We start from the raw sequence: 26237 nt of genomic DNA on the forward strand, positions 1-26237 counted from the left end.
GGGCCTTGTAAACATTCAAACAATGCTCTCAGAACCCCCTTTTTGTTTGTTGCTTTTGAGTCCTAAATAGCTAACTTTCCTGGCCAGCCTTCAAATTTGAGATCATCCTGCTTCTGCCTCTTGGGTAATTGGGGTTACAGGCATGAGCCACCGGCACTCAGCTCTATGATAGTACACACCTACAATATGTTCTACCTGTTTTAGGTTTCCAGCTATAGGTGGGATGATGGGTAACCCCTTCCCCCAGTTTCTTCCACTGAGATGAATTTTTCTGCCTTGGCTGCCCTGAACTGTGATCTTCATCTTAGCTTCCCATGTAGCTAGGATGATAGTCACGAACCACCCCACCCATATATTAGTTGAAAAGGGGGTCCTGGACCATTGACTCTGATTCCCCAGATATCAGCCTCCCAAGTCAGTAGGATTAGAGGTGGTGACCTACCAGTATCTGGTTGTAGTTTTAATAACATTTTAATAATTTAAGAGGATAAGATCACATAATAATGCACAATCGGCTTCTAGATTGTTAGTATTCTGTCCCTCTCCAGTAAAGAATAGACGAGAACTGTTATTTTTAATGATTTTAATTTCAGATGCTCAAGCTCTGTACACCTTTAGTATTCTCTGAGAAATGAACATTTTCATCCTCTTCTACCAAAATGAGAGAAAAGGGGCTGGGGATATGGCCTAGTGGCAAGAGCACTTGCCTCGTATACATGAAGCCCTGGGTTCAATTCCCTAGCACCACATATGTAGAAAACGGCCAGAAGTGGCGCTGTGGCTCAAGTGGTAGAGTGCTAGCCTTGAGCAAAAAGAAGCCAGGGACAGTGCTCAGGCCCTGAGTCCAAGGCCCAGGCCCACTTGGAAGGCCGAGATCTCAGGATTGTGGTTTGAAGCCAGCCTGGGCAGGAAAGTCCATGAGACTCTTATCTCCAGTAACCACCACAAAAATGGAACTGGTGGCTCAAAGTTTGTAGAGCACTAGCTTTGTGCAAAAGAGTTCAGGGACAGTACCCAGGCCTTGAGTTCAGGCCTGACCACCAACAAAACAAAACAAAAAAAAAGAAAAAGAAAATCTTAAAACCAATTTTAGTCAGGAAGTCTTACTAAATCCTATGTATCCTGTGTTACAGGCTACTTCTCTCTTTGAGAATGTTTAGAGAACTTTTAATTTTAGGGCTTCTAGCAATATTTACTCTAAAACATAAAGTGAAATCAGAAAAACAATGAAGAAAATTCTTTTTTAGACAAATGAGAGTTTGTGTTTATGCTTCATAGCACTCCAATTATTGAGAGGGCAATTACTTTTATAGAGAAAGAACAAGCCAAAATTTGAATTAGCACTAGAGGGAATAGGCTTGCCTAGCATATGCAGAAGCTCTGGGTTTGAATCTCTGCTGCACAAAATATGCAGCATCTAAATGTTCTCCAAAGTTTCCTGCTCATTGTTGACATAGATTCCATTATGTTCACAATGATGAACAACTTCCTGGCAAAATTCAGGGAATAAACCTTAATGACACTAAAACACTGACGATGTAAAAGCTAGAATGAACTCCAGGACATTTTATCTTATTTTTTACATTAAATGGAAAAGTAGATATCACATAGATTAAAACTTCGTTAAAAGTTCATATTAATTAACCACCACTAACTGCTTTTTAATTAAATTTCACAAAATAAGACTGCCTTCTAATTTAAACTTTCCAGTTACGAGAAAAACCAGTGTCTATGTATCTTATCTATGTATTTTTCTAATCTATTTAAGTTCTATCATTTCTTAATCTAGCATCTATGTATCATTTATCCTATAAATAAATTTTATGTATTATCATTTCTACTACCTATCATCTACAGATCATCTATCTAATCTATGTATGTATCTCTATATGTCTTCTTTCTTCCGTGAGAGGTTCTCACTGCAGTCTGGCCTGAGACAATCCCATTGCCTCTGCCTTGAAAATCCTATGCTTACCCGGCATGTACCATCATGCCCAGTCCCAAAATATTTGTCTACATTCAAAAGTCATTGTGACTATAAATGACAATGAAGTAAAGGTTTTTTTTTTTCTATAACATAAGGGTAATGTGATATAAAGCTCTTATAGTAAATTCTGGTTGGTATATTGTGCTTAAGAAAATATTGGTGGTGATGTGGATCTAACCTATGGCCTAGTTCATGCTAGGAAAGTGCTTTACTGCTAAGTGATGCTTCTAGCACCCCCATTTAAGACATTAACAATTCATGACCTAGGGAGTAGGAGACCTCTTAAGAAGCAGTGCTCTAAAACATTTTTCAATTTATAACTGTCAAACTGAGTTCAACACAGCTATTCCTAGAACAATAAAAACAACTATTAACATTAGAAAACACACTTACATCCTTTTCTGACTCTTATACTCCTTTAAAGACCCTAAGTTTAGCCCTGTGTGGTGGGGCATACTGAAAAGTCATGTCAGCACTCCAGAGGGTGAGACAAGAGGATCACACAGACTGGACTACATTAGGAGGCCTTGAAGAAGGCCAGAACAACAACTTTGACCCTTTAACCCCCCTCCTACCCACAACGATAAAAAAGGCCTAGCAACGGTGGCTCATGGCTGTAGTCCTAGCTATGCAGGAGTCTCAGATGTAAGAATCCAGGTTTGTATACAGCCAGGGTAGTAAGGTCCATGACAATCTTATCTCTAACCATAAAAGTGAAGGGGAGTGGAATTAGGGTTCAACTAGTAGGCAATATCCTTGAGCCAAAAAAGCTCAGGGACAGAGCTTAGGCCCTGAACTCAAGCCTCAGGTACAAACACACACACACACACACACACACACACACACACACACTCACTCACTCTCTCTCTCTCTCTCCAAAGAACAAAATCACCACACACACACACTCCAAAGAACAAAATCACCATTCTTTCTCTCTCTCACTCTCTCTCATAAAGAACAAAATCACCAAACTTTACCCCCCCTCAAAACAACAAAAGAACAGCAACTCCTCCAAAACAGATAAATGTCTCCAAAATAGATAAACCTATCTACAGAAGATGGCAATTTTTAAACATTTAAGGACACATTTTTAAAGAATGGTCTCTAAGAGAAAAGACAGCTTCACAAGCCAGTTCTACTGGGTTATAAATAAAGCACACCATAGCTATACATTCCTTTGTGTGCCTCTGCAACATACTCAAATACTCTTGTAGGAACTAGTAAGCTATACTAAAGGAACATTTTAAGTATATTAAATTGTCTATTAAATTGTCTATAGATGTTTCCACTGAACCTGAGATGAAAGTTGTTAATTTTCATCTCTCAAATGCTATCAGTTTCTCTTGCTGGCTAGAGGTGAGAACTTACCTCCCAGCAGATGCTCCTCCCTGGACCCTTTGTGATAACGTGAACTGTTGAGGTGCCAATTGGGCTGCTTCTGCGGGTGTAAGGCGAACACACTGTCCTGTTCTCGCTGTGGCTGTTTGGATGTTGGCTGCTTCAGGGTCATGGTCGTGAACGTGATGGTGGTTGCCTGTGGGGCCGATGAAGTCAGGGGAGCGATTTCACTTGGTGCAAGAAAAGCCTGGCTCCCTGGCCACTTCCGAGGATGCGCGTGTTGCTGTGGAGCTCACGGTGTGGGTGCACGGGCCGGGTGGTGGGTCACCCTCCCTCTCGGCTGTGATCTTGGCAGCTTTCGGCCCCCGGGATGGCTTGCTGGGCCCACTGCCTTCTTGGCCAGGGCGTAGGGCGGCCTCTTGGGCAGAGCCGAGAAGCTCGGGTGGGAGGCGGGTCAGCACGATGGCGAGCTGCTTGCTGAAGGCATTTTGGGGTGGCTTGGCCTTGAGGGCCCACGGTGGGGCCTGCAGGAAGCCCCGGCGCAGGTGGCTCGGGACGCGGCTTCGGCATGTCGGGATGGAGGCGTGGAGTGGCGGGTGGCGAGCTCCGCGGGGGTCCCGTGGCAGCGGGCGCGGGTCCCCCGTCTCGGCTGCTCCGTGGCACTGTGCCTGGAGGCGGCGGCATGCTCCGCTCGAGGAGAGAGGAAGGTGGCGCCTCCTTGGGGACATTTTCCACATGATTCCGTTGGCCCTTGTGCTTCTTGCTGGCTACAGGCTGCGTGTTTCTAGAATGTTCCTCGCAGGCTGAGCTGGCTCCCTCAGGGCCGGGGTCTAAGCCGGCCGTCTCAGTTTTTGCCGCATCTCCAGCCTCAGCTGCTCAGCCTGCGCCATCTTTTCCTCCCGCTCGGCGGCCAGCAGCTTTTGGATATAGTCCAGGCTGGCCCGGCTCTCCTCCTCCTGCCTGGCCCGGAGCTCGGCCTCCATCTTGCGCATCTCCTGCTCGTACTCCTGCCGCAGTTCTCCGGGCTCGCTGAGCACACGCTCGGGCTGAGCGGCCTCGGGGAAGACCGCGGAGCTCTGTCCGCGGAGCCTGTCCCGGCACTCCCGTGGGTAGTGGGTCTGGATCTCCTCCCACAGCGCCGTGTTGACCAGCGCATCCTGGCGAGCGTGGTGTCGGGCCCACGAGGAGATCCACGCGCGGCAGAAGGGACACCTCAAGGTCGCCTTCTCCAGGGACGACTGGAAGCACGGCTTGCACAGCGTGTGCTTGCACGGCAGGGTCACGGGCTCCACGAGGATCTCCAAACAGATCCAGCACTGGAAATCCGACAGGGGTGGGGTCCTCGTGTCGCTCTGCGCCATGTTGAGCCGGGTGGGCAGCGCGCAGGCGCTCTGTCGACGTCCCACTGGGGTACAGTCGAGGCGCTGCCTACCCACCGGATAGGCGCGGGATGCGCACTTCCGGTGGGGGACTTCGGTCGCTCTTTTGACCTCAGAATCTCTGGCGCCTTGGTTGCCCTTGCCCCCTCCCCCTCCCCCCCCCGCCCCTTCCTTGGCTGAGCATTTCTATCTGAGGTTTGGGGAGAAACTGTCTGATTTTGAATCAGTTTGGGCTCAAAGAAATGTTCTGGACTATTACTAATGTATAGACTCATTTTGGTGGGTGAGAAGTTACAGGGGCTTGAACCCAAGAACTGTTCCCCATTTTTTTGTTTTTGACAGTCCAGGGCTTGAACTTGGGGCCTGAGCACTGTGCCTGATTCTACCCCTTGAGCCTCAGCGTCCCTTCTGGCTTTTTCTATATATGTGGTGCTGAGGAATGGAACCCAGGGCTTCATCCATGCTAGGCGAGCACTCTACCGCTAAGCCACATTCCCAGCCTCCTGTCCCCCATTTCTTGCTGACGTCCTGAGCTGGGGTGGAGGTCATGGTGGGGTAGGGCCTGGTGCCATCTACTTGAAGTGGATAGAAGCGCAGGAAGCGGTTTCACGTGCACCACGGGTGGCGGTAGTCTTGTTCCTTTGCCCCCACTCTCTGGATCCTTAAACACCCCACAATTCCAGTCGCTGCCCTTCCCGCCTCACCTCCTTTTCCTTAGTGGCCCATAGTGACGACGTGTACTGCTGCTGAGAGACTCTTATCTTTGTAGTGTGCCAGGAAAAGTTTTTTTTCTTTTTTTTTGGCCAGTCCTGGGGCTTGGACTCTGGGCCTGAGCACTGTCCCCTGGCTTCTTTTTGCTCAACTAGCACTCTGCCACTTGAGCCACAGCGCCACTTCTGGCCATTTTCTGTATATGTGGTGCTGGGAATCGAACCCAGGGCCTCATGTATATGAGGCAGGCACTCTTGCCACTAGGCCATATCCCCAGCCTCCAGGAAAAGTTTTAACTGAGCAACTTGGCTGAAATTCCCATTTCCCCCCAAATTCCTGTTTTTTATTGCTTGGGGTGTGTGTGTGTGTGTGTGTACCTGTGATGTTACTGAGGCTTGAACTCTGAACCTGGGCATTCTCCTTTACTTTGTTCACTCAAGGCTAGAAGTGCTTAACCACTTGAGCTGAGGGCGGGTAGGAGCGTGGACGGGCTCATGTGCACTTCTGGCTGGGTGTAAAGTTGCTCTGGCACTCCTACCCCCACCTCCTCTTTCTTTGTTGAGCATAAATTTTATATCTGTGATTTGAGAGAAATTGAAAATCTTTGAATTGGATAACATGGGCTCAAATGAACATTTTTGAGTTTTACCAGCAGGTAGGTTCATTTTTGTGTGTGAAGTTACTGCAGTTTGAACTCAAAAACTGTCCCTTGTCCTTTTGTTCAAGGCCAGAGCTCTACCACTTGAGATACAGCTCTTCTGACTTTTTGTGGTAAGAGCCTCACACTTTTTTCCTCCAAGTTGGTTTCAAATTTTGGTATTCAGATCTCAGCCTTCTGAGTGCAAACATTACAGCCGTAAGGCACGGCACTCTATGTAAATTTTAAGGGATATTTGAAGGCCTGGTGGCTCAGGCCTATTAATTCCAGCTACATGGTAGGCTGAAATGGGTAGGTTCAAGTACAAGGGCAGCCCAGACAAAAATGTTAACCAAGTCCTATGTCAACAAACAAGTATGTTGCTACACATAAGATGGCTAGGGGCTCCCGAAAAAACGCTAGTCTATCTAAAAATTAAGCAAAACTGTGTGAGGATTCCCATCTGCAATGCCATCAACAGTGCAATGGGGAGTTCAAGGCCATCTTCAGCTGCACAGTAAGACGCTGTCTTAAAACATAGCCTGGCCCTAGTGGTTCATGCCTATAATCCTAGCTACTGAAGAGGCTGAGATCTGAGGATTGCAATTTGAAGCCAGCCTGGGCAGGAAAGTCCATGAGACTTTTATGTTCAATTAACTATAAAAAGCTGAAAGTTTTGGTTCAAGTGGTGAAGTGCTAGCTTTCAGCAAAACATTCTCAGGAACTATGCCCAAATCCTGAATTCAAGCCTCAGGATGGGCACAAAACAACCCCCTCCCCAACACCTCCCATGAAATTTGGGCAATTTTAAGTGTCCTTTAGTAACCACATTGCTCCCAGATGAAATTGATGTCATGAAATCATTTTGATCTGAGAGGTAAGTCTGAAGTAAACTAAGGGATAACTGTAGTTCAGCATGCTCTTTTCTGGATAGGCAGTATATCTGGAGAAGCAGTGCTTGCTGGAATATCTATTCCTGAGAGATGGGTAGAGGATTAATATTTTGTTTTCCCTCTCATGAAAGGAGGATGCTGTCAGGCACTGGCAGCTCATGCCTACGGTCACAGCTACTCATGAAGCAGACATCTGAGGATTGTGGCTTGAAAGCAGTTTGTGCACACAAATCTGGGAGGCGTGGGGCTTGAATTTAGGGCCTGGCTAGGTGCTGTCCCCCAAGCTCTTTAGCTCAAAGCTAGAGGCTCTACCACTTTGAGTCAGAGCTCCACTTCCGACTTTCTGGTGATTAATTGGAGATAAGCCTATTATGGGCTTTCCTACCTGGAGTAGGTCTGAAACCCTGATCCTCAGCTTCTCCAGTACTTAGGATTACAGGTAGGAGCCACTAGTGCCCAGAGCCATGAACTTTTTACCAGCAAAAAGCCAGTCGTGGAGCTGTGGCTCAAGAGAAAGAACGATAGCCTTTAGAAAAAAAGCTAAGAGAAAGTTTAAGGGGCTAGGAATATGGCCTAATGGCAAGAGTGCTTGCCTCAGACACATGAAGCCCTGGGTTCGACTCCTCAGCACCACATATATAGAGAAAGCCGGAAGTGGCGCTGTGGCTCAAGTGGTAGAGTGCTAGCCTTGAGCAAAAAGAAGCCAGGCACAGTGCTCAGGCCCAGAGTTCAAGCCCAGGACTGGCAAAAAAAAGTTTAAGGATCCACGTTCAAACCCTAGTACCAACATTGTCACACAAAGCTAAGCAACTGCATGAAACTCTAATTTCAAACCCCAGTCCATGCACACACAAAATTAAACATGTCATGCTAGCTACTCAGTGTGTCGGGGTCTTTAGCCCCCGGTGCTCCCCGATCCGCGGGAGAGACGAGGAAGGCACGCCCCGAGTGGATGAGCCAAGCAAGGAAAGGGTCGACAGACCGCCCGCACCCAGCCCTCCCTCACCGGAGGACAATCAGAGGGCCTGGGAGTCAAGTCAGCGCAAGATCTCGTTTATTGGGGAAGTACGTGCCACTAATATAAGGCACAGGAGCCAATCAGGTCTAAGATCGGCAGGAAGGGGAGGCATGAGCTGTCCATCAAGGGTGGAAGAGCCGGGTGTCACAGCCCACAGAACCGCCTCTGGGTTATAACCAAAGACACTTGTAGCAGCTGCACGTTGTTGTTAGGCGCTGCCATCTTAGCCACACGTGGCCCCAAGACTGAGAAACAGGCGGGGCCAGCTAGTTGACTTCCAGGTGTGCCCCACATCAGGGTTTCAGATCTGTGGATTGCAGTTCAAAGCCAGCCCAGGGGGCTGGGAATATGGCCTAGTAGTAAGAGTGCTTGTCTTGTATACATGAAGCCCTGGGTTCGATTCCCAGCACCACATATATAGAAAACAGCCAGAAGTGGTGCTGTGGCTCAAGTGCTACAGTGCTAGCCTTGAGCAAAAAGAAGCCAGGGACAGTGCTCAGGCCCTGAGTCCAAGGCCCAGGACTGGCAAAAAAAAAAAAAAAAAGCCAGCCCAGGCAAGAAAATCTGAGATCCTTATCTCCAATTGAACACAGAAAAATCCAAAGATGGAGCTGTGGCTTAACTGGTATACTGCTATCCTGGCACAGCACTCAGGCCCTGAGTTCAAGCCCCAGGACTGGCAAGAAATATTAAACATATGACCTGGTACTTATATATTTGGTAGAAGTTGAAATGGGCTATATAGTGTGACACCATTTCAAGATACAGGAGTGACAGAGAGCTATGGCATTAGATATCTCTATTAAGTGCTATGGAAAGGGACAGTGTTTCCTTGTTCTTTACTGCTACCCTCAGAGGTTTGGAGGGGGGAGCCACAGCGGAGAGTAAACAGCTCAGAAAGGTCTTGCTTCACTCCTCAGTGTGTACCTGACCCATGATCCACCTATTGTAGGCCTCCCATTATTGTTTTGATCACAAGTGTGTGTGTGTGGCACCAACAGTAATCCTGTTCTTAACTCTCAAGTAGCTGCTTGTCTACTGACATTCCTGTATACCTTGAGCATTAAACATCTCTGGATTATGATGTGGATTTATATATTGAAGAAACTGCTACTGCATAACAGTGTGGTGCTCTTTATTGAGAATGTTCAAAGCATGAAAACCTGATGAAGTATTTTTCAGTTTTGTTTGTCAAAATACTTCAGTTTTCCAGCTGGATCTGGGATTATCTGTTAAAAAATCAAAAAACAATGATTCATTTAAAAATCCAATATATATCACTACCCACTGTTACTAATTGACATTAGTTTTGTGTTCTTGGCTGAAAAGGTGATTTTTGTATACCAAATTATATGTACTGAGATTTTTTTCCCCTATTCAGCCTTTTTCCTAATCTCTGCTATCCTGAAGGGAAGACAATTTTTAAATAAATTAACATCTGTACTCAAGCAACCCATGGTTTACTTACAGATCTCCTCTTGGCCACCAGGCTTTCATAGCATCTTCAGGTTTGATCTAGTTAAACAAACACATTGGGAGCAAGGCTACAGATGTTAATGTATTTTTAAATCACTTGCCAATTAAATGATGGTTGGGTGCAGTGTGTCAAGGAACGTTTTATTAAGTGAATTTGGGGGCATCTAAGAAGCAATATTTTAGTTGAAAGCTTCCAATTAAAAAAATCAAGTATTACGTTCAATAAACTTAATGAATACTCTGTAATTAAAAGTGCTCCTTGCTGGGCACCAGTAGCTCATGCCTGTAAATCCTAGCTACTCAGGAAGCTGAGATCTGAGGATTGTGATTCAGAGCCAATTGGGTCAGGAAAGTCTGTGAGACTCTTTATATCAGTTGGTTTCCCTAGTTCTCAGACTTTCAGACACAGAAGAAATCATGATACTGCTTTTTTTCCTTTTGAATAGTACATGCCTACCTTTGGCTTTCTCTGGTTTTAGCTACACTCCCTAAGATTCAAAATGTCTGTATTCTGTAATTTCTGCTCAGCAGTGTTTGTTTTCCTTTATGGAATCAAGGCACTTTATGCAAGGACAGGACAGTCTATCCTATGGTTAGCATATGTTTTGGACACAGTCATGCCTTTAACAGAAAATCAAGATGACTTACGGTCTCACTACCAGGTTTCCAGCCAGCAGGGCACACTAAAGAAAACAAAATAGGTAAAAGGACAGTTTAAAAACGGTTTAGTTTTCTTTAGAAACTCCTAAACTTGTTTCCATATGAAACTGAAGTAGAATATATTAACAAGAATATTTCTAGAGTAATAAACACCTGACTATTCTTGGCCTAGGGGATTTGTTAGGAAGGTTATGAAAAGGCAGCTCATCTATTTTCATTTTTTTATTATAAAGGTGACGGACAGAGGGGTTAGAGTTAAGTCAGGAAGAGAGTACATTTCTTTTTGACAAAGTCACCCTTTCCCCCTCCTAGATTCATGTCATTTTTAGTAACTATGTTTAGTTATAGTTGTGACATATACTAAATGTGACTCTAATAAAATTGGAAGTTTGGAGATCTGGTGGACTTTTGAAAAAGCCTGAGCATGGCAAATCTTCCTCTTTATTTAAGAAAACTTCCACTAAGCTTATATGTCTTGTATCCTGCAGTGCGTGCTTTGTACTAATGCCATACTTCATTGCTTCTAAGAGCACTTTAGAAAGATCCTTGACTTAAGGACCGAATTACTTTCGTTGTTGTTGGTGGTGGTGGTAGTGGGGTTTGAACTCAGGCCTGGGCAATGCACTGGCTGTCCCTGAGTTTTTCTGCTCAGGGTTGTTAGCACTCTACCAACTTTGAGCCACAGCTCCACTTCTGGTTTGGGGGTGGTTAATTGGGGATAAGTTTCATGGACTTTCCTGACTGACTCTGAACTTGATTCTTAGATCTCAGCCTCCTGAGTAAGCTGGAATTACAAGCGTGAGCCTCCAGTGCATGGCCTGAATTACATTTTGAAAGGAACATACAGCATGTTCTACTTTTAGTTCCACTATTGCTAAAACTTGGAAAGGATGAACTGATAATATTACCAATGTAGTATTGGATTATCCAGAATATTGCATTATTTAAAAAGCTAAATTCAATACTATAAACATGTAAGCAAAAACCTACATTACTAAATTATTGGTATATGGCACGTTTTGAGTTTACAGAAACGTAATTTGAAAAATTGTACCAACAGAAACTTTTCTGAGTTTATCCAAAAACACTATGCAAATAATGAGTATTTTTGCATCTTACGAGTAAGCAGAATATACTAGTGATATTTTGTTTAAAACCTTGTAAATAAGCTGGATGCTGGTGGCTAACACCTGCAATCCTAGCTACTCAAGAGGCTGAGATCTTAGGATCATGGTTCAAAGCCAGCAGGGGAAGAAAAGTCTGTGAGACTCTTTTTTTTTTTTTGGCCAGTCCTGGGGCTTGGACTCAGGGCCTGAGCACTGTCCCTGGCTTCCTTTTGCTCAAGGCTAGCACTCTGCCACTTGAGCCACAGCGCCACTTCTGGCCGTTTTCTGTATATGTGGTTCTGGGGAATCGAACCCAGGGCCTCATGTATACGAGGCAAGCTCTCTTGCCACTAGGCTATATCCCCAGCCCCTGTGAGACTCTTATCTCCAATTAACCACTCCCAAACTGGAAGTGGCACTGTAGCTCAAAGTGGTAGAACACTAGCCTTGAGCAAAAAGTAATCAAGGATGGCACCCAGGTTCTAAGTTCAAGCCCCATGACCAATAGAAAGCAAACAAAAAACCCTGTAGGGATGGGAATTTGGCTTAGTGGTAGAGTGTGGGCTCTCTCTCTCTCTCTCTCTACTTCCCCTCGCTTGGGGGGGAAGGGGCTTGTCCGCCCCTTCCTGGGTGGTCCTTTATCGCTCTCACGTGGGAGCGATGGCCACAGGTAGCCTCGTCTCTCTCTCTACTTCCCCTCGCTTGGGGGGGAAGGGGCTTGTCCTGGCGATGGCCACGGGTAGCCTCAGTGGCGTGTGGTCGCAGGGTGCCCCAAAACTGCCAAGAACGATGCGGATGCTTGGGCCCCTGGAGAAAAACCTCTAGGGCTTCTGTTTATTCAAATGAGGAGCCTCCCAGATATACCCCAAAAGCGGGCACAAGAGAGGGGCCCCTGATTGGTCCCAAGGAGCTGTCCCTCAAATGATGTCAGGAGACTTCCTTTGTTGGCAGAGGTCCAACCCCCTATGGATGGGCCCCCTGGGGTACCCCTCCGCCATAGCACACTTGCTAACCCCAGGGACAGGGGCTTCTCTTCCTGTTAAAGACAGGAAGGGGAGGGACAGGCCAAGGTCAGCTGTGGCCCCTTAAAGGTGCAGCTGACCCCAACAGTAGAGTGCTTGCCTTGCATGCATAAACCCCTGGGTTTGATTCCTCAGTACCACATGAAGAGAAAAAAGCCTGAAGTGGCACTGTGGTTAGCCACTGTCACTGAAGTGGCTAGCCTTGAGCAAAAAGAAGCTTAGGGACAGTGAGCCCAGGCACTGAGTTCAAGTCCCAGGACTGGCAAAACAAAACAAAACAAAAAAAACCCCAACAACCACATAAACTATTGTTAGGGTAAGAACCAAACTCTTGTCTTTCACATTGAAAAAAAACCAAAGGTTTTGAATGGGCAAGGTACCTTCTCCATGCTTGTCGGTATACTGAAATGCTTGAACCAAACGCAGTGTCTCATCCACTGATCTACCCACAGGAAGATCATTCAGAGTAATCTGTCTTAGGATCCCTTTGTCATCAATAATAAAGAGACCTCTGTGAAACACAAGAACGGTCTTAGTTAACATGAGCACTGGTTGAAGTGAATCCACATGCCATCTACACAGAAAGGATGTTAGTCAGAGCAAACGTTACCTACCAAGTTACCTACTCTACTGGTACACACACATGCACACATATCCACCCTTCCCTTCAACTATTATATAATTTGGGATTATCAGTGTCAAAGGATAGCTCTGAAAAATCTGCTGTTAACTATGAAATCTACTGTAGTATTTATAGCTACTTAAGATAATCTGACTTCAAAATTAACTTGCATACAGTACTTTTCCTTTTTGTGTTAGGACTAGGGCTTGAACTCAGAGCCTGAGTGCTATCCCTCAGCTCTTTCACTTAAGGGTCGCACTCTACCACTTGAGCCACAGCTCCACTTCCTATATACAGTACTTTGAAAAAATAAAGAAAATATTGATTCAAATAATGTAGCTCATACACTATTACATAATATTATATGGTCATAAAACTAATGTTTTATGCCAACATTTTTTTCTTCAAAGAATTCAACTAGCAATAACAACTGCTGTGTAAAACACTACCTTGGTTTATCTACTCCAAAAAACACACATTTGTTAAATATTTTATTTGCATTTAGAAAAAACAATTAGTGGAGTCATTCTGGAAAAAAAAGGTAAAAAAAAATCTGGACTCTTATTAATTATATAACTTTGGCTAAGTTCATAGAATTCTGAATCAGTCTCTTCTCTGTAAAAAGACACTTGGTCTAAAACCTCTAAATTAACCTACCCACTCTAACAATGTTGATATCCATAATACAGTTTAAGTAATGTACTGCTATTTTTATTAAAGGGTATGTACATTTCTGTAAATAGAGCAACATATTTCTTGACTACCACTTGTATCTTCTTCTTTTTTTTTTTTTTTTTGCCAGTCCTGGGCCTTGGACTCAGGGCCTGAGCACTGTCCCTGGCCCCTTCTTGCTCAAGGCTAGCACTCTGCCACTTGAGCCACAGCGCCCCCTCTGGCCGTTTTCCATATATGTGGTGCTGGGGAATCGAACCCAGGGCTTCATGTATACGAGTCAAGCACTCTTGCCACTAGGCCATACTCCCCAGCCCCCACTTGTATCTTCTAACTCATAAATGATATCTATTTCTAAGAGGATTATAAATGTACTTAGATTTTTCAAAATGTAAACCACTGAACAGTACCTAAGAGTATGACCTGCTTCCTCGAGATAAACACCATAGTCCTTTGAGATCTGATGGGTCAGGTCTGAAAGAAGCGGGATCTTTATTGCCCCCAGTCCTCCTTGTTTACGAGGGGTATTAATCCTGTAACAAACACAGCACTTCTCAGAGCTAAGCAAATAGCACATATTAAAGCAGTCATTCCCTGCATATGCATGTGTGCACATGGGAGCCTACATTTTTCTGTAATAAAAACAGCTAATACACTATTTTCTTGCCTTTTCTCACTTATCAATGCATTCTTAATCTTTCAGTCCTAAATCTGATATATAAACACATTTTTAGCTTACGGACAGTTTATATTTTACTAGTCCGTATAATAGTTGTTAAACTACGTTTTTCTTTTAGAAATACTGCTGGAAATATCCTTGCATTCTTATCTTTGTATACTTGTCTGGTTAATTTCTTTCTTCTTTTTTTGTTTTTTTTGGCCAGTCCTGGGCCTTGGACTCAGGGCCTGAGCACTGTCCCTGGCTTCTTTTTGCTCAAGGCTAGCACTCTGCCACTTGAGCCACAGTGCCGCTTCTGGCTGTTTTCTGTATATGTGGTGCTGGGAATCGAACTCAGGGCTTCATGTATAGGAGGCAAGCACTCTTGCCACTAGGCCATATTCCCAGCCCTTGTCTGGTTAATTTCTACAAGTGGAATTGATAGATCAAAAATGTACACTACTACAGTCTTCCAACTAATCATAAAAGCTGTACCCTGGTGGCTCATGCTTAGTTATTCGGGAATCTGAGACCTGGAAGATTACAGTTCAAAATCCAGCTTGGGTAGAAAAGTCCGTGAGATGTAATCTCTGACAAAAAGCCACACTGGGGCTGGGAATGTGGCTTAGCAGTAGAGTGCTTGCCTAGCATGCATGAAGCCCTTGGTTTGATTCCACAGCACCACATAAACAGAAAAGGCCGGAAATGGTGCTGTGGCTCAAGAGTTAAGAGTGCTAGCCTTGAGCAAAAGAAGCCAGGGACAGTGCTCAGGCCCCGAGTCTAAGCTCCAGGGCTGGCAAAAAAAAAAGCCACACTGGAGGTATGGCTCAAGTGTAGAGCTCCTGCTGCAAGCAATAAGTGGAGCAAGAGCACAAGGCCTGGAGTTCAAGTCTCAGTACTGGCACACAGACACACTCATAGACAAGGACTGACTATAAAACAAAGCCTTGAGAGACAGGCAGGATACAACTGCAGGATCTTTTACTATGTTTGGAGACAAAATACAAAGTCTATATGAAACAGTGAAGGAAATGACAAACTCAGATCCATCGGTCCTCAGACTTAAGTTTTCTGTTTTTTTTTTTTTTTTTTTTTTTTTTGCCAGTCCTGCGCCTTGGACTCAGGGCCTGAGCACTGTCCCTGGCTTCTTTTTGCTCAAGGCTAGCACTCTGCCACTTGAGCCACAGCGCCACTTCTGGCCATTTTCTATAGATGTGGTGCTGGGGAATCGAACCCAGGGCTTCATGTATATGATGCAAGCACTCTTGCCACTAGGCTATATTCCCAGCCCCAGACTTAAGTTTTCTGTAACTGAAGCCACAGAGATTGTGGACTGGTTCTCTACAGGAGGGAACTGCCATAGCAACAAGCAGAGAAATACTGTTCTACAGGTCTCCGGCCCAGCTATGGCATCTAAGCAGAATGGTCTAATTGGTAGGAAACTTAGCTGAGAACATATCCTCAAATTTTCTTAGGAAAGCAACCTCAAATGGTGTAGGCTGGCATTTTAATCTTTAGTTCATTACAACTAATTAGAATTTCTTTTCAGGATGAAAAATATTTCTGTGCCAATAGGGGCTTGAACTCAAGGCTTCATGCTCTTGCTTATTAGCTTTCTGGCTCAAGGCTGGTGGGCTACCACACGAACCATGCCTCTACTTCTGGGTTTTTGCTGCTTAGTTGGAGACAAGAATGTCTCAGATTTTTCTGTGCAAGCTGGCTTCAAACTGTGATCCTCAGATCTCAGCTATAGGCACAAATCACTGGCATCTGGTATGATGAATACATTTTTGAAAAATAAAGTTAAAAAATAGCTTCTTGACTTTAGTATATGTGTTGCTAAAGTGACTACTTATTGCTTCTTTCTGCTGTGCATATGCCAGTAGTGGGGCCTAAATTTAGGGCCTTGTACTATGCTTTGGCTTTCTTGCTCATGGCTGGTGCTCTACACTTGAGCCACACTTTGCATTTATTGCTTTTTGAAAATTATAAAAGCTACTCTACCACATCAGAGAACTGTGTGACAGAAAAATGTTGTATTTTGAAGACTTTTTCCACCTCCAGATTAAGGTTATTCAGCTAGTCATAATGATGTTGACATGTTATGAGTTATCTGGCTCATAACTGAAGAGTAAAGCCATGCTTTTTTTTCCCTATAAATTTAAATGTAAAATACTGACCAGGCAAGATGAGTAAACTGTGAATCAACAGAGCATGCTACCACTTCAGTATTTATGGATTTGAATTCTTCAATTCGGTCACCGAAAGCATTAATTTCAGTTGGACACACAAATGTGCTGAAAATTAAAAGAAAAGTCAGTATTCTCATAATAAACAAATGGCTAAAGTTTCAAATGACTTAACTTTTACAGACAGCTTTAGTATATAAAGGTGAACTTTAAAAACAATGTTATAAAAGTTGGGTGCTGGTGGCGCATACCTGTAATCCTAGCTACTCAGGAGGCTACTCAGATCTGAGGGTTGTAGTTCAAAGCCAGCCTGGGCAGAAAAGTCTGAGAGAGTCTTATCTCCAATTAACCACCAGAAACCCAGACGTGGCGCAGTGGCTCAAAGTGGTAGAGTGCTAGGTTTGAGTGAAAAATTTCAGGGTCAGCACCCAGGCCTTCATTTCAAGCCCCACAAGTGCCAAAAACAAACCAACAAAACAATTTGTAGATGGGCCTTTTCAAGATAAAATAGTCTAAAAGACTGTTACTTGATCAAATATTCAATGAAGAAAATTATATCTCAATTATATCTTTTTTTTCTGACAGTCATGGGGCTTGAACTCAGGACCTAGGCACTCTCCCTAATCTTTTTTTTTTTCTCAAGTCCAGTGCTCTACCAGTTTGAGCCACAGTGCCACTTCTGGTTTTCTGGTGGTTAATTGGAGATGAATCTCATGGACTTTCCTGCTCAGGCTGGCTTTGAATCCCAACTTCAGATCTTAGCTTCCCGAGTAGCTAGGATTACAGGAGTGAGCCATCAGAACCTGACATTTTATTTTTTACACTGCTATACCAACTCTATAAACTAGATGTATCAATGTGTATTTTGGAGTGGTCTCCATCCCCACCTCTATCCCCATCCCTTCTGTACAGGTCCTCTTCCAACTTGTTTCAGTCCTGTGCAGACATCAGTCTGAAAACCTTACATCCATCCATGTCAGAAGGGCATACCGAGAGATTACTGAGGGATAATTTTCATATAGGAATGCCTTAAACAAATCCAGTAAGTGCTAATCATTTCAAAAAGGGAAACAGAAACTATGAAAATACAGTGTACACAGTAAGAGTAATATATCAAAATATATGTATATACAAATGCATGTTTGTGTTCAGTAGCGACAGTCAAAATATTTGATTACCTTTACTTGAAGAAGGTTTTTGCTGTAGTGTATGCTGAAAGGGACTTGGGAACGAAGCTGAGAAACTGGCAATTAACATCTAGTATGGAAGCTTGTCTGTATTTTAACAATGAGCATGGCTATGCTTGGGCACATAGCCATGTGTGTTACCCTATATATGTGTGTATATCTGTATTGGTTTGCAATGAAAAATATATTTCCTACTGTAGGTCATGGTGAAAAATATGAAAATCATAGAGGTTCCTATCAGAGTCCAATACAGGAAGTCAAAAATGTTTCAGGGGGCTGGAATGTGGCTTAGTGGTAGAGCGCTTGTCTTACATGCATGAAGTCCTGGGTTTGATTCCTCAGCACCACATAAACAGAAAAAAGCCTGAAGTGGTGCTGTGGCTCAAGTGGTAGAGTGCTAGCCATGAGCAAAAAAAAAAAAAAAAAAGCCAGGGACAGTGCTCAGATCCTGAGTCCAAGCCCCAGGACTGGCAAAAAAAAAAAGTTTTAATTGTTTAGGTATTACACTGCCACAGGCAAGCAGAGTTGTATCCTAGGATTTGGGGCTATATTACATATTTTTAATATTTTTTGAAGAATAGGAAGAGTCAGCTTCTGCCTTCCCTCCTACTACTCAAGAAATGCTACCGAGGGCTGGAGATATGGCCTAGTGGCAAGAGCGCTTGCCTCGTATACTTGAAGCCTGGGTTCGATTCCCAAGCACCACATGTACAGAAAATGGCCAGAAGTGGTGCTGTGACTCAAGTGGCAGAGTGCTAGCTTTGAGCAAAAAGAAGCCAGGGACAGTGCTCAGGCCCTGAGTCCAAGGCCCAGGACTGGCAAAACAAAACAAAACAAAAAGAAATGCTACCGAGAGACCCGTTTACCCAAGTTGATTTGAAAGATAACTTGCATTAGTTTCAATGTGCCTTACTTATTACAGTTAGTTTTTAAATAACACTGGAGACATCTCATGTTTTCCTGCTACTTATTTAACACATATGTTAACTTTCTGATTTTTGTTGTTGGGTCTGGGGCTTAAACTCAGGGCCTGGGTGCTGTCCCTGAGCTCTTTTTGCTCAAGGATAGCATTCTACCACTTGAGCGACAGCTGAATTCCTGGCTTTTAAAGTGGTTAACTGGACCTAAGGGTTTCATGGGACTTTACTGCTCAGACTGGCTTCAAACTGCAATCAGGCTTTCCTGCTTGGACTGGCTTGAAACCATGATCCTCAGATCTCAGCCTCCTGAGTAGCAAGTATTACAGGCACGAACCACCTACACCAGCTATTTTTTGTTATTGTTGTTAGTTGTGGGGTTTGGACTCAGGGCCTGGGTGCTGTCCATGAGCTTTTTTGCTCAAGGCTAGCGCTCTCCCACTTAAGCCACAGCACCACTTCTGATTATCTGGTAGTTAATTGGAGATAAGTTTCTCACGGACTTTCCTGCCCAGGCTGGCTTTGAACCATGATCCTCACATCTCTGCCTCCTGAGCAGCTAGGATTACAGGCACAAGCCACTGATGCCTGGCTATGGTCCAATTTTTCTAGAAGGCCTGAAAAAGGAGACCCTGAGACATATGGTAGATATTGTTATTTGACTAAATTCTGCATCTTAGCTTGCCTTTTTGAAAACCGATGGGTGAATAAAACAAACTTCTAAACATTTCACTCGATCCAAGTGGCTTATGCCAGTAATCCCAGCTACCTGGAAGATTAAAATGGTTGGCATCGTGGTTTGAGGCCAGTCTGCGTAAACACACTTTTGAGACGCCATCTCAATCAAGAGCTAGACATGGTGCTATGTGCCTGCTGCTCTAGCTATGAAGAAGTCTAACATATATGGGTCATACCAATGTGCTTATGCAAGAAGCCAGACTCTAACTCAAAAACAACCAGCAAGGATCAGATCAGGGCTGGAGGTGTGGCTCAGCAGTCACAACACCTGTCCACCGTGTGTGAAGATGAGTTCAAGCCTCAGTAATGCCATTTTTTCCCCTGTCATTTGATGTTCTTAAATAATGAGTGATAAAGATTGTGATCTCACCATATCCTACTTACAAATCAAGAGGGTAGAAGAAGAAAACCAAGTATTTCCCACGATAATCAGTCAATTTCAGCTCCTTGAATTCTCCATCTATCACAGCTGTTCCTTCCCAATAAGGCGCTGGCTTGGAAACTAAGAAAGAAAATGACATGATGTTTGTAATGCTGAGAAAGCTGGTGGGATGACAAGGACATCTTCAGAAACATCACTAGAAATTAGGACTTCTAAATTGGGCCTCCCTGGCAGTCTAGTGAAGCGCTATAGTGCAATTGAGGGGCTGCGACTATGGTCTAGTGGTAGAGTGCTTGCCTCGTATACATGAAGTCTTGGGTTCGATTCCTCAGCACCATATATATACAAAAAGGCCAGAAGTGGCGCTGTGGCTTAAGCGGTAGAATGCCAGTTCAAGCCCCAGGATTAGCAAAAAAAACCCTCAAAAACAAAATAAAACACAGTGCAATTGAATGGATAAAATACATGGAATTACAAAGAAAACCAACTATAAGGAAAAACCATCATCAAAATACTAAAAAAAAAAACTTTATAGAGTAAAACGTGCCAGTTTATTAACACTTTAAAGCTGCAAAACCTGTTAGTGACCTTGTAGCTACCAAAGATGACAATGAGTACAAACGATGTTGCAGAGTAACTGCAAATAGCCACTGACAGCTCGGATATACGATTTCAGTGGCAATGGGTACAGGCAAGGACTGCTGATGGCTATAAGAGGTGAAAATGCTACATTTTGGTTGGAGATTAGTGAAAATAGTTTTTTTTAAAGGATAGACTGGTTTTTAATATTTACTTCTTAAATTTTAAAAGATCGTTATAAAGGTGATATACAGAGGGGCTACAGTTAAGTCAGGTAAATAGTGTATTTCTTTTTCAACCATGTCATCCCTTCCCTTTCTCCCAGTTTTTCGCTCCAATGAAGGCTTTTAAAGTATGAATTTTATTACTACTATAATTATTAATACATATTAATTGTATGACACAATGGGAAAACATCTTTTTGTTCCAGGCTTCTAAACCCCCTGCATTTTGGTAATTTTTTGTTGGTGGTGGTCATGGGGCTTGAACGCAGCACCTGTTCGTGAGTTCTTTTTGCTCCAAGCTAGCACCCTATCACTTTGAGCCACAGTGCCACTTCCGGTTTTTGAATGGCTATTTGGAGAGAAGAGTCTCATGGGGGATTTTTCTGCCCAGGCTGGCTTTGAACCACAATCCTCAAATCTCAACCTCCTGAATAGCTAAGATTATAGGCGTGAGCCACTGGTGCCTGGTGACCTGCAGCATTTTATCCTTGTACTAAGCCCTACTCCACACTTCACTCCAGTCCCTCTATCAGCTTCCTACATTTAAAATAATTAGATGTTCATTTCTCTACTGGCAGTCCTCCAAATGTACTGATGTTTTCCAGCTTCTCACATATACCAGGAGGATTCAGTTGGAGATGTGCAAATAGTTTAGGGAAGAAGGGCATGGCCCCAAATCATGGTACACGCCCTCCCCCCCCCACAGGACAGTCCTTGAACTCTAGGCCTGGGTGCTGTCCCTAAGCTGCTCCCTTTGCTTAAGGCTAGTATTCTACCACTTAAGATACAGTACCACTCTGACTTTTTCTGTGATTAATTGGAGATGAGTCTCATGGACTTTATTGCTATGGCTGGTTTCTAACCATGATCCTCATAACTCATTCTTCTGAGCAGGTAGGATTATAGGCATAAGCCACTGATGCCTGGCTATGGTATAATTTTTCTAGAAGGCCTATAAAAGTCCCTTGAATAAGTTTTAAGTGACCTGATGTGAACTAAATAATGCTGCTCTCTTGTATAGGCATACTATAACTCTAGCAGCACAATGGTCCTTCATTCTGTTGACACATTTGGATGGCACTTTACACTTCAGAATTACATATATACATTGAGGTCAGCATCTCCTTTCATGTTTGACTAAGGTCCCTAGAAAGTTTGGCTAATGCCTCTATATGGTTGCTCTCTATGGTTGCTTTACAAAGAGACAAACTGATGATGAATTTCTCTGTAAAGTCAGTATATAACATGGGATTACTTACTTAGAGACAGAAGCATAACTCATGTAAATAATCCTGATATGATTAGGAAGAGTCAGGGAGAGAAAATTAGACAGGCAAGGGGTACTAGTATGTATATATATGCTTATATATGTATATATATATACAGACATATATTTTGTATGTATATGTATTATTCATATATATTACTTAAAACATTACTTAGGTGAGAGGGTCTAATAATTTTAATGACCAGTTGTAAGATACAAGAAGGGTTTTAGTGTATAAGGGAACGCATATGGGACAAATCAATTTTGTCCTAAAAATTGATTTTGAAAATAATTGGTTCTCGGGGCTGGGAATGTGGCCTAGTGGCAAGAGCGCTTGCCTCGTATACTTGAAGCCCTGGGTTCAATTCCCCAGCACCACATATATAGAAAATGGCCAGAAGTGGCGCTGTGGCTCAAGTGGCAGAGTGCTAGCCTTGAGCAAAAGGAAGCCAGGGACAGTGCTCAGGCCCTGAGTTCAAGGCCCAGGACTGGTCACACACACACACACAAAAAAAGAAAGAAAATAATTGGTTCTTGATTTAAGAACTACTGTTACTTTCCTAAGATTTATGGAGTTCTCCGGAGTTCCCAAAGCAGCTCCTTACATCTGTTGAAAACCAGAATGTCCTGAATACGACGAAATTTAAGATTAACATAAAGATTCTGGTAAATGCAGATTAGTATAGTGGATACCTCACTTTTCCTTATAGCCTCCGTTAACTACTGTTAACACATTATTTTTATCTTTTGCCAGTCCTGGGGGGCTTAAACTCAGGGCTTAGGCACTGTCCCTGAGCATTTATTTTAAAGAGTAAAAGGGTAAACTTTGTCCTTGCTTATTACTAGAGGAGGAGATAACTGCTTTATTCTCTCTCTCTCTCTTTTTTTTTTTTTTTGCAGTCTTGGGGCTTGAACTTAAGGCCTTGGAACTGTCCCTGAGCTTCTTTTTCTCAAGAATAGCACTCTACCACTTGAGCAACAGGGCCACTTGTGGCTTTTTCTGTTTATGTGATACTGAGGAATCGAACCCAGGGCTTCATGCATGCTAGGCAAGCACTCTACCACTAAGCCCCAGCCCTGTTAACACTTTAATGTATTTCCTTCGAGTCTTTTTTCCTTTTTATAAATTTGGAACATGTTGCACCTCCATTATTTTCCACTTTTTTAAATGAAAAGGTAAATTAGGACCAGTTTTTCATGTTATTAGAAATGATTTGAAAACATGTTTTTAATATATATATATATTTTAACATTTTACTCTTTTTAAAACCAAGTAGTTGTACAAAGAGGTTACAATTCCATGTCAGGTTATATAAAAACAATGCTTGTTGATCAGTGCAAAAACATGTTTTACTGGCTCCATAATATCCCATCTGGTAAATAAAAATTCGTGTATCTCTAGATAAATCCAACATGACACAAAAAATGTAACAAATAATAATTTGAAAAAGTTTCTTGGGGAAAGGGAAAATATTACTACTATTTTACTTCCAAAAGCAGTTTGGGAATTTTTTTCTTCCCCCCAAAAAACATAATGCCAGTAAACACGTAACTGGCTGCCGCATTTCAACACATCTTACCAGGTAAGCAAAAACAATGGAGCCTGAAAACTAATATGATTAAAAAAATTAAGGCTGGATTACTAAAAGCAAAAATCCAAAAGTAGCTGGGCTCTGGTGGGTTTTATAATCCCAGCCACTCACGAAATTGAGAGCTGAGACTCCTGTTCAAAGCCAGCTAAGGCAGATAAATGTGAAAGGCTACCAAATAACCAGCAAAAAACTGGAAATACAGGTGGGGCTCAAGTGGAGTCTTGAGTTCAAGCCCCTGTCCTAGTACAAAAACAGTAATTTTCAGTAAATTTCAGAAGGACAAATGTTTAAGAACTCAAAATACTTTTTCTCATGTGTCCTTCCCACCCCATCATAAGTCATAAGGACATCCTATTTATATCTGGGGATTTTAAACTGTGAAGCATTACCTTTTTCATTGAATAGCGGTATGGAGTGTACTCTAACAACCCCAGAAGCCAAATACACATCTACAGAATGTCACATGATCCGTAGGGATCCCAGGTAAGAGTCTTTATCTGTAAACTCTGGTCACTATTTTTCTACTAATTTTAACCAGATGCAGCTCCTTAGAACTTTCTCAGTATCTACCTACTCCTCTGACGTGTCCTTCCAGAGAGTGGCGATTAGCTTTGTCCACTGGACAGGAATTTTGCACACTGAACAGGAATGCAAATAATCAAAAGCCCAATTGGCAGGACACAACTTTGTCACTATTTACCATCGACCCAAACGGTTATTTTCAACCTCGTTTTTCCTGTTTCCCGCCAAAGTACAGATTTCTGTGAAGCACAAAGAATACTCATTAAATATACAACTTTTGGAGAAGATGGATTTTAATCTTTTAAGATGCTACAAAAGAAAGTGAAACTTTTGAGCCCCCCCTGAACATTTTGTTTAGCTACTTTTTTGTTTAATCAAACTTTCTGTGAATCATTATTCAACCTTTCAGTGTACTTTCTTCCCAAACTACGTGTAACGAAACGGCACTTTACGATTTCAAGGAAGTGTTTGCACAACATCCTCGATGCCTGCAACGGGGCTAGAGACACCCACTTTCCCTCATCTGTGGCTTTTGGGGTAACCACTACCTCTTCCAAAAATCTGATCACTGGAAAGCAGTCCTTTCTTTACAATTAGAACCCTCTTCCCTCTCCCCACCAAGGAGAAAAGCAGATTGATCCGTGGCCTGGAGGCAGCCCAAGGGGCTTCCGCCTAACTCCAGTGTCCGCCGCCTCCCCCCTCCCGCCAGCCTCGGTAGCATCTGAAAGCAGGGTTTGCAAGTCCGGGCGTTTCCCATACACACACCCATTCCACCCCAAGGCAGGGTATCACCTACTCTTGGCTTTGCTTAGGTGCAGAGAGTGGTCAGAGGCAGACACTCGGGACGCCTCTCCTGGGTACACTTGTCCACCCGCATAAAAGTGGCACTTATCTTCGCGGGTCCGGGGCCTCTCCTCAATGTCCAAGCTCTGCAGAGTTTGGACAGGCAGCAAGAACAGCAGCAAAAGCAGCAGTAGTTTTTGGCTCGGGACCGAAGTTGTCGCGGTGAAGCTAGCCGATGACGCCTCCATGACCACGCGAGCACAAAAACGCGTCCCTACGCGCGAGAACGGGGTCTCCCGCCGGGAAGCTACGACCGCGTGCACGACGCCCGCGAGAACAAGGGCGCGGCCTGAAGAGGCAGGCTCCGCCTCTCCCCGCCCACTCTGCCCCGCCCCCTGCCACGTGGGTGCTGCCTCCTCCCTCCCCGCCTCCCCCCCGACATTTGCGCCTGCGCCTTGGGGATGGGCCTGGGTATGCGTTGTCTCACCGCTTCTGGGCGTGGCTTCTGACCGCTGCCAGAGCTCCCTCTTAATGGCTTTGGTCCCCGCCCGTTTCTTCTGCAGTCTCACTGCTGCACACTATCTCTTCATAAGCTGCTTGTAACCCTAGCTACTCAGGACGCTGAGATCTGAGGATTTCAGGTCAAAGCCAGGCCTGGGCAGGAAAAGTCTGTGAGACTCTTCAATTCACCACTAGAAATCCAGAAGTGATGCTGTGGCTCCAATGGTAGAGCTCTAGACTGGAGCACAAAGGTGCTCAGGGACAGCACCCAGGCCCTGAGTTCCAGCTCCATGACAGGAAAAAGAAAAACAGAAACTCTTACATGCTTGGGAATAGCTAGTTTTATACTTTTAATGCACTTTGAAAATGCTCTTGCAATTCTCTCTATTCAGTATTCTGAATGAATTGGTGTGAAGTCAGTGTAGACAAAGTCTATAGGATGTTTATCTCCAAGGAACCACCAAAAAGCCAGACTGTGGAGCTGTGGCTCAAGTGGTAGAGCACTCCTCCAGCAGAAAAAGCTAGGGAACAGTGCCAGATAGTGCATGGGTTCAAGTCCTGGTATCGACTCATGTACACACACACACACTTTATATGGGCAAACCTTAATTATACACATGTGGTACCATGGGAATGAGTAGATGAATCAATCTATCCAGCACCTCTTTTACTTTTTTTTTGCCAGTCTTGGGGCTTGAACTCAGGGCTTGGACACCATCCCTGAGGCTCTTTGTGCTCAATACTAGCGCTCTACCACTTTTTCTGGCATCGGGCTTTGTGAGATTTTGAAAAATTGAAATATATATTGTGAACTGCCTGTTAAAAGTTATCAGAGGCTTAGGTGGAGGGAGGAGTTTTGACAACCTAACAGTTGTTGGTCAAAGGATAACAATAAGTTTAAAGATCTATCTAATGGACATTTATTTTTACTTAAGTGATTTATATGAACAGTGTTATGACCCTCCTAAGCCTCAACATCCCCCTCTTTCCCTACTTGGGGCTGCCAAACCCACTCTGAGAGCGGCCCACAGGACCAGCTTGTCCTGCCCACCCGGGATCTCCATTGTGCGCCCCACCCTCCCGCTGGCCTCTGCGCCTGTGCAGCCTCTCCAAGTTCCTACACACATCACCCTTAAAGTCTTCTGCCCAGTTCTAACCAGACTTCCTCCCTCTTCCC

General features: G+C 43.9%; 2 protein-coding genes across 3 annotated transcripts in view; one reads left to right on the plus strand and one right to left on the minus strand.

Annotated features, from left to right (window-relative positions):
• Acot9 (acyl-CoA thioesterase 9) overlaps window positions 1-344 on the plus strand; it is a 27110-nt gene extending 26766 nt beyond the window's left edge. Inside the window, 1 exon segment of the mRNA XM_048335492.1 lies at window positions 1-344. This exon segment is cut by the window's left edge and continues 470 nt beyond it. The gene's annotated coding sequence lies outside the window, so the exon portion shown is untranslated.
• An 8737-nt stretch (window positions 345-9081) lies between these two features.
• On the minus strand, window positions 9082-24926 carry Prdx4 (peroxiredoxin 4). 2 transcript variants are annotated; one of them, XM_048336344.1, is made up of 8 exons: window positions 24573-24926; window positions 19595-19712; window positions 16360-16476; window positions 13932-14054; window positions 12608-12738; window positions 10088-10122; window positions 9432-9478; window positions 9082-9192 (listed from the first exon to the last, which is right to left on the minus strand). In XM_048336344.1, the coding sequence occupies exons 1-8, from the start codon at window positions 24805-24807 to the stop codon at window positions 9189-9191; spliced, it is 810 nt and encodes a 269-aa protein (XP_048192301.1). In that variant the 5' UTR covers window positions 24808-24926; the 3' UTR covers window positions 9082-9188. The 2 variants fall into 2 exon arrangements, with proteins under 2 accessions (XP_048192301.1, XP_048192300.1); XM_048336343.1 differs by lacking the exon at window positions 9432-9478 and having other exon boundaries at window positions 24573-24923.
• Window positions 24927-26237: the final 1311 nt, after the last annotated feature.

This window comes from Perognathus longimembris, chromosome 28 (genome assembly GCF_023159225.1).
Source record: "Perognathus longimembris pacificus isolate PPM17 chromosome 28, ASM2315922v1, whole genome shotgun sequence".
NCBI lineage: Eukaryota > Metazoa > Chordata > Mammalia > Rodentia > Heteromyidae > Perognathus > Perognathus longimembris.

What these genes read in the sequence shown, in the direction of transcription:
- Prdx4 (XM_048336344.1), bottom strand. Translation starts at nt 24,807, where the DNA reads ATGGAGGCGTCATCGGCTAGCTTCACCGCGACAACTTCGGTCCCGAGC. An exon ending in GCACCTAAGCAAAGCCAAGA is followed by an intron (nt 19,713 to 24,572) that starts GTAGGTGATACC and finishes TTTCTTTCTTAG; the next exon opens with TTTCCAAGCCAGCGCCTTAT. An exon ending in TTCTTCTACCCTCTTGATTT is followed by an intron (nt 16,477 to 19,594) that starts GTAAGTAGGATA and finishes TTTAATTTTCAG; the next exon opens with CACATTTGTGTGTCCAACTG.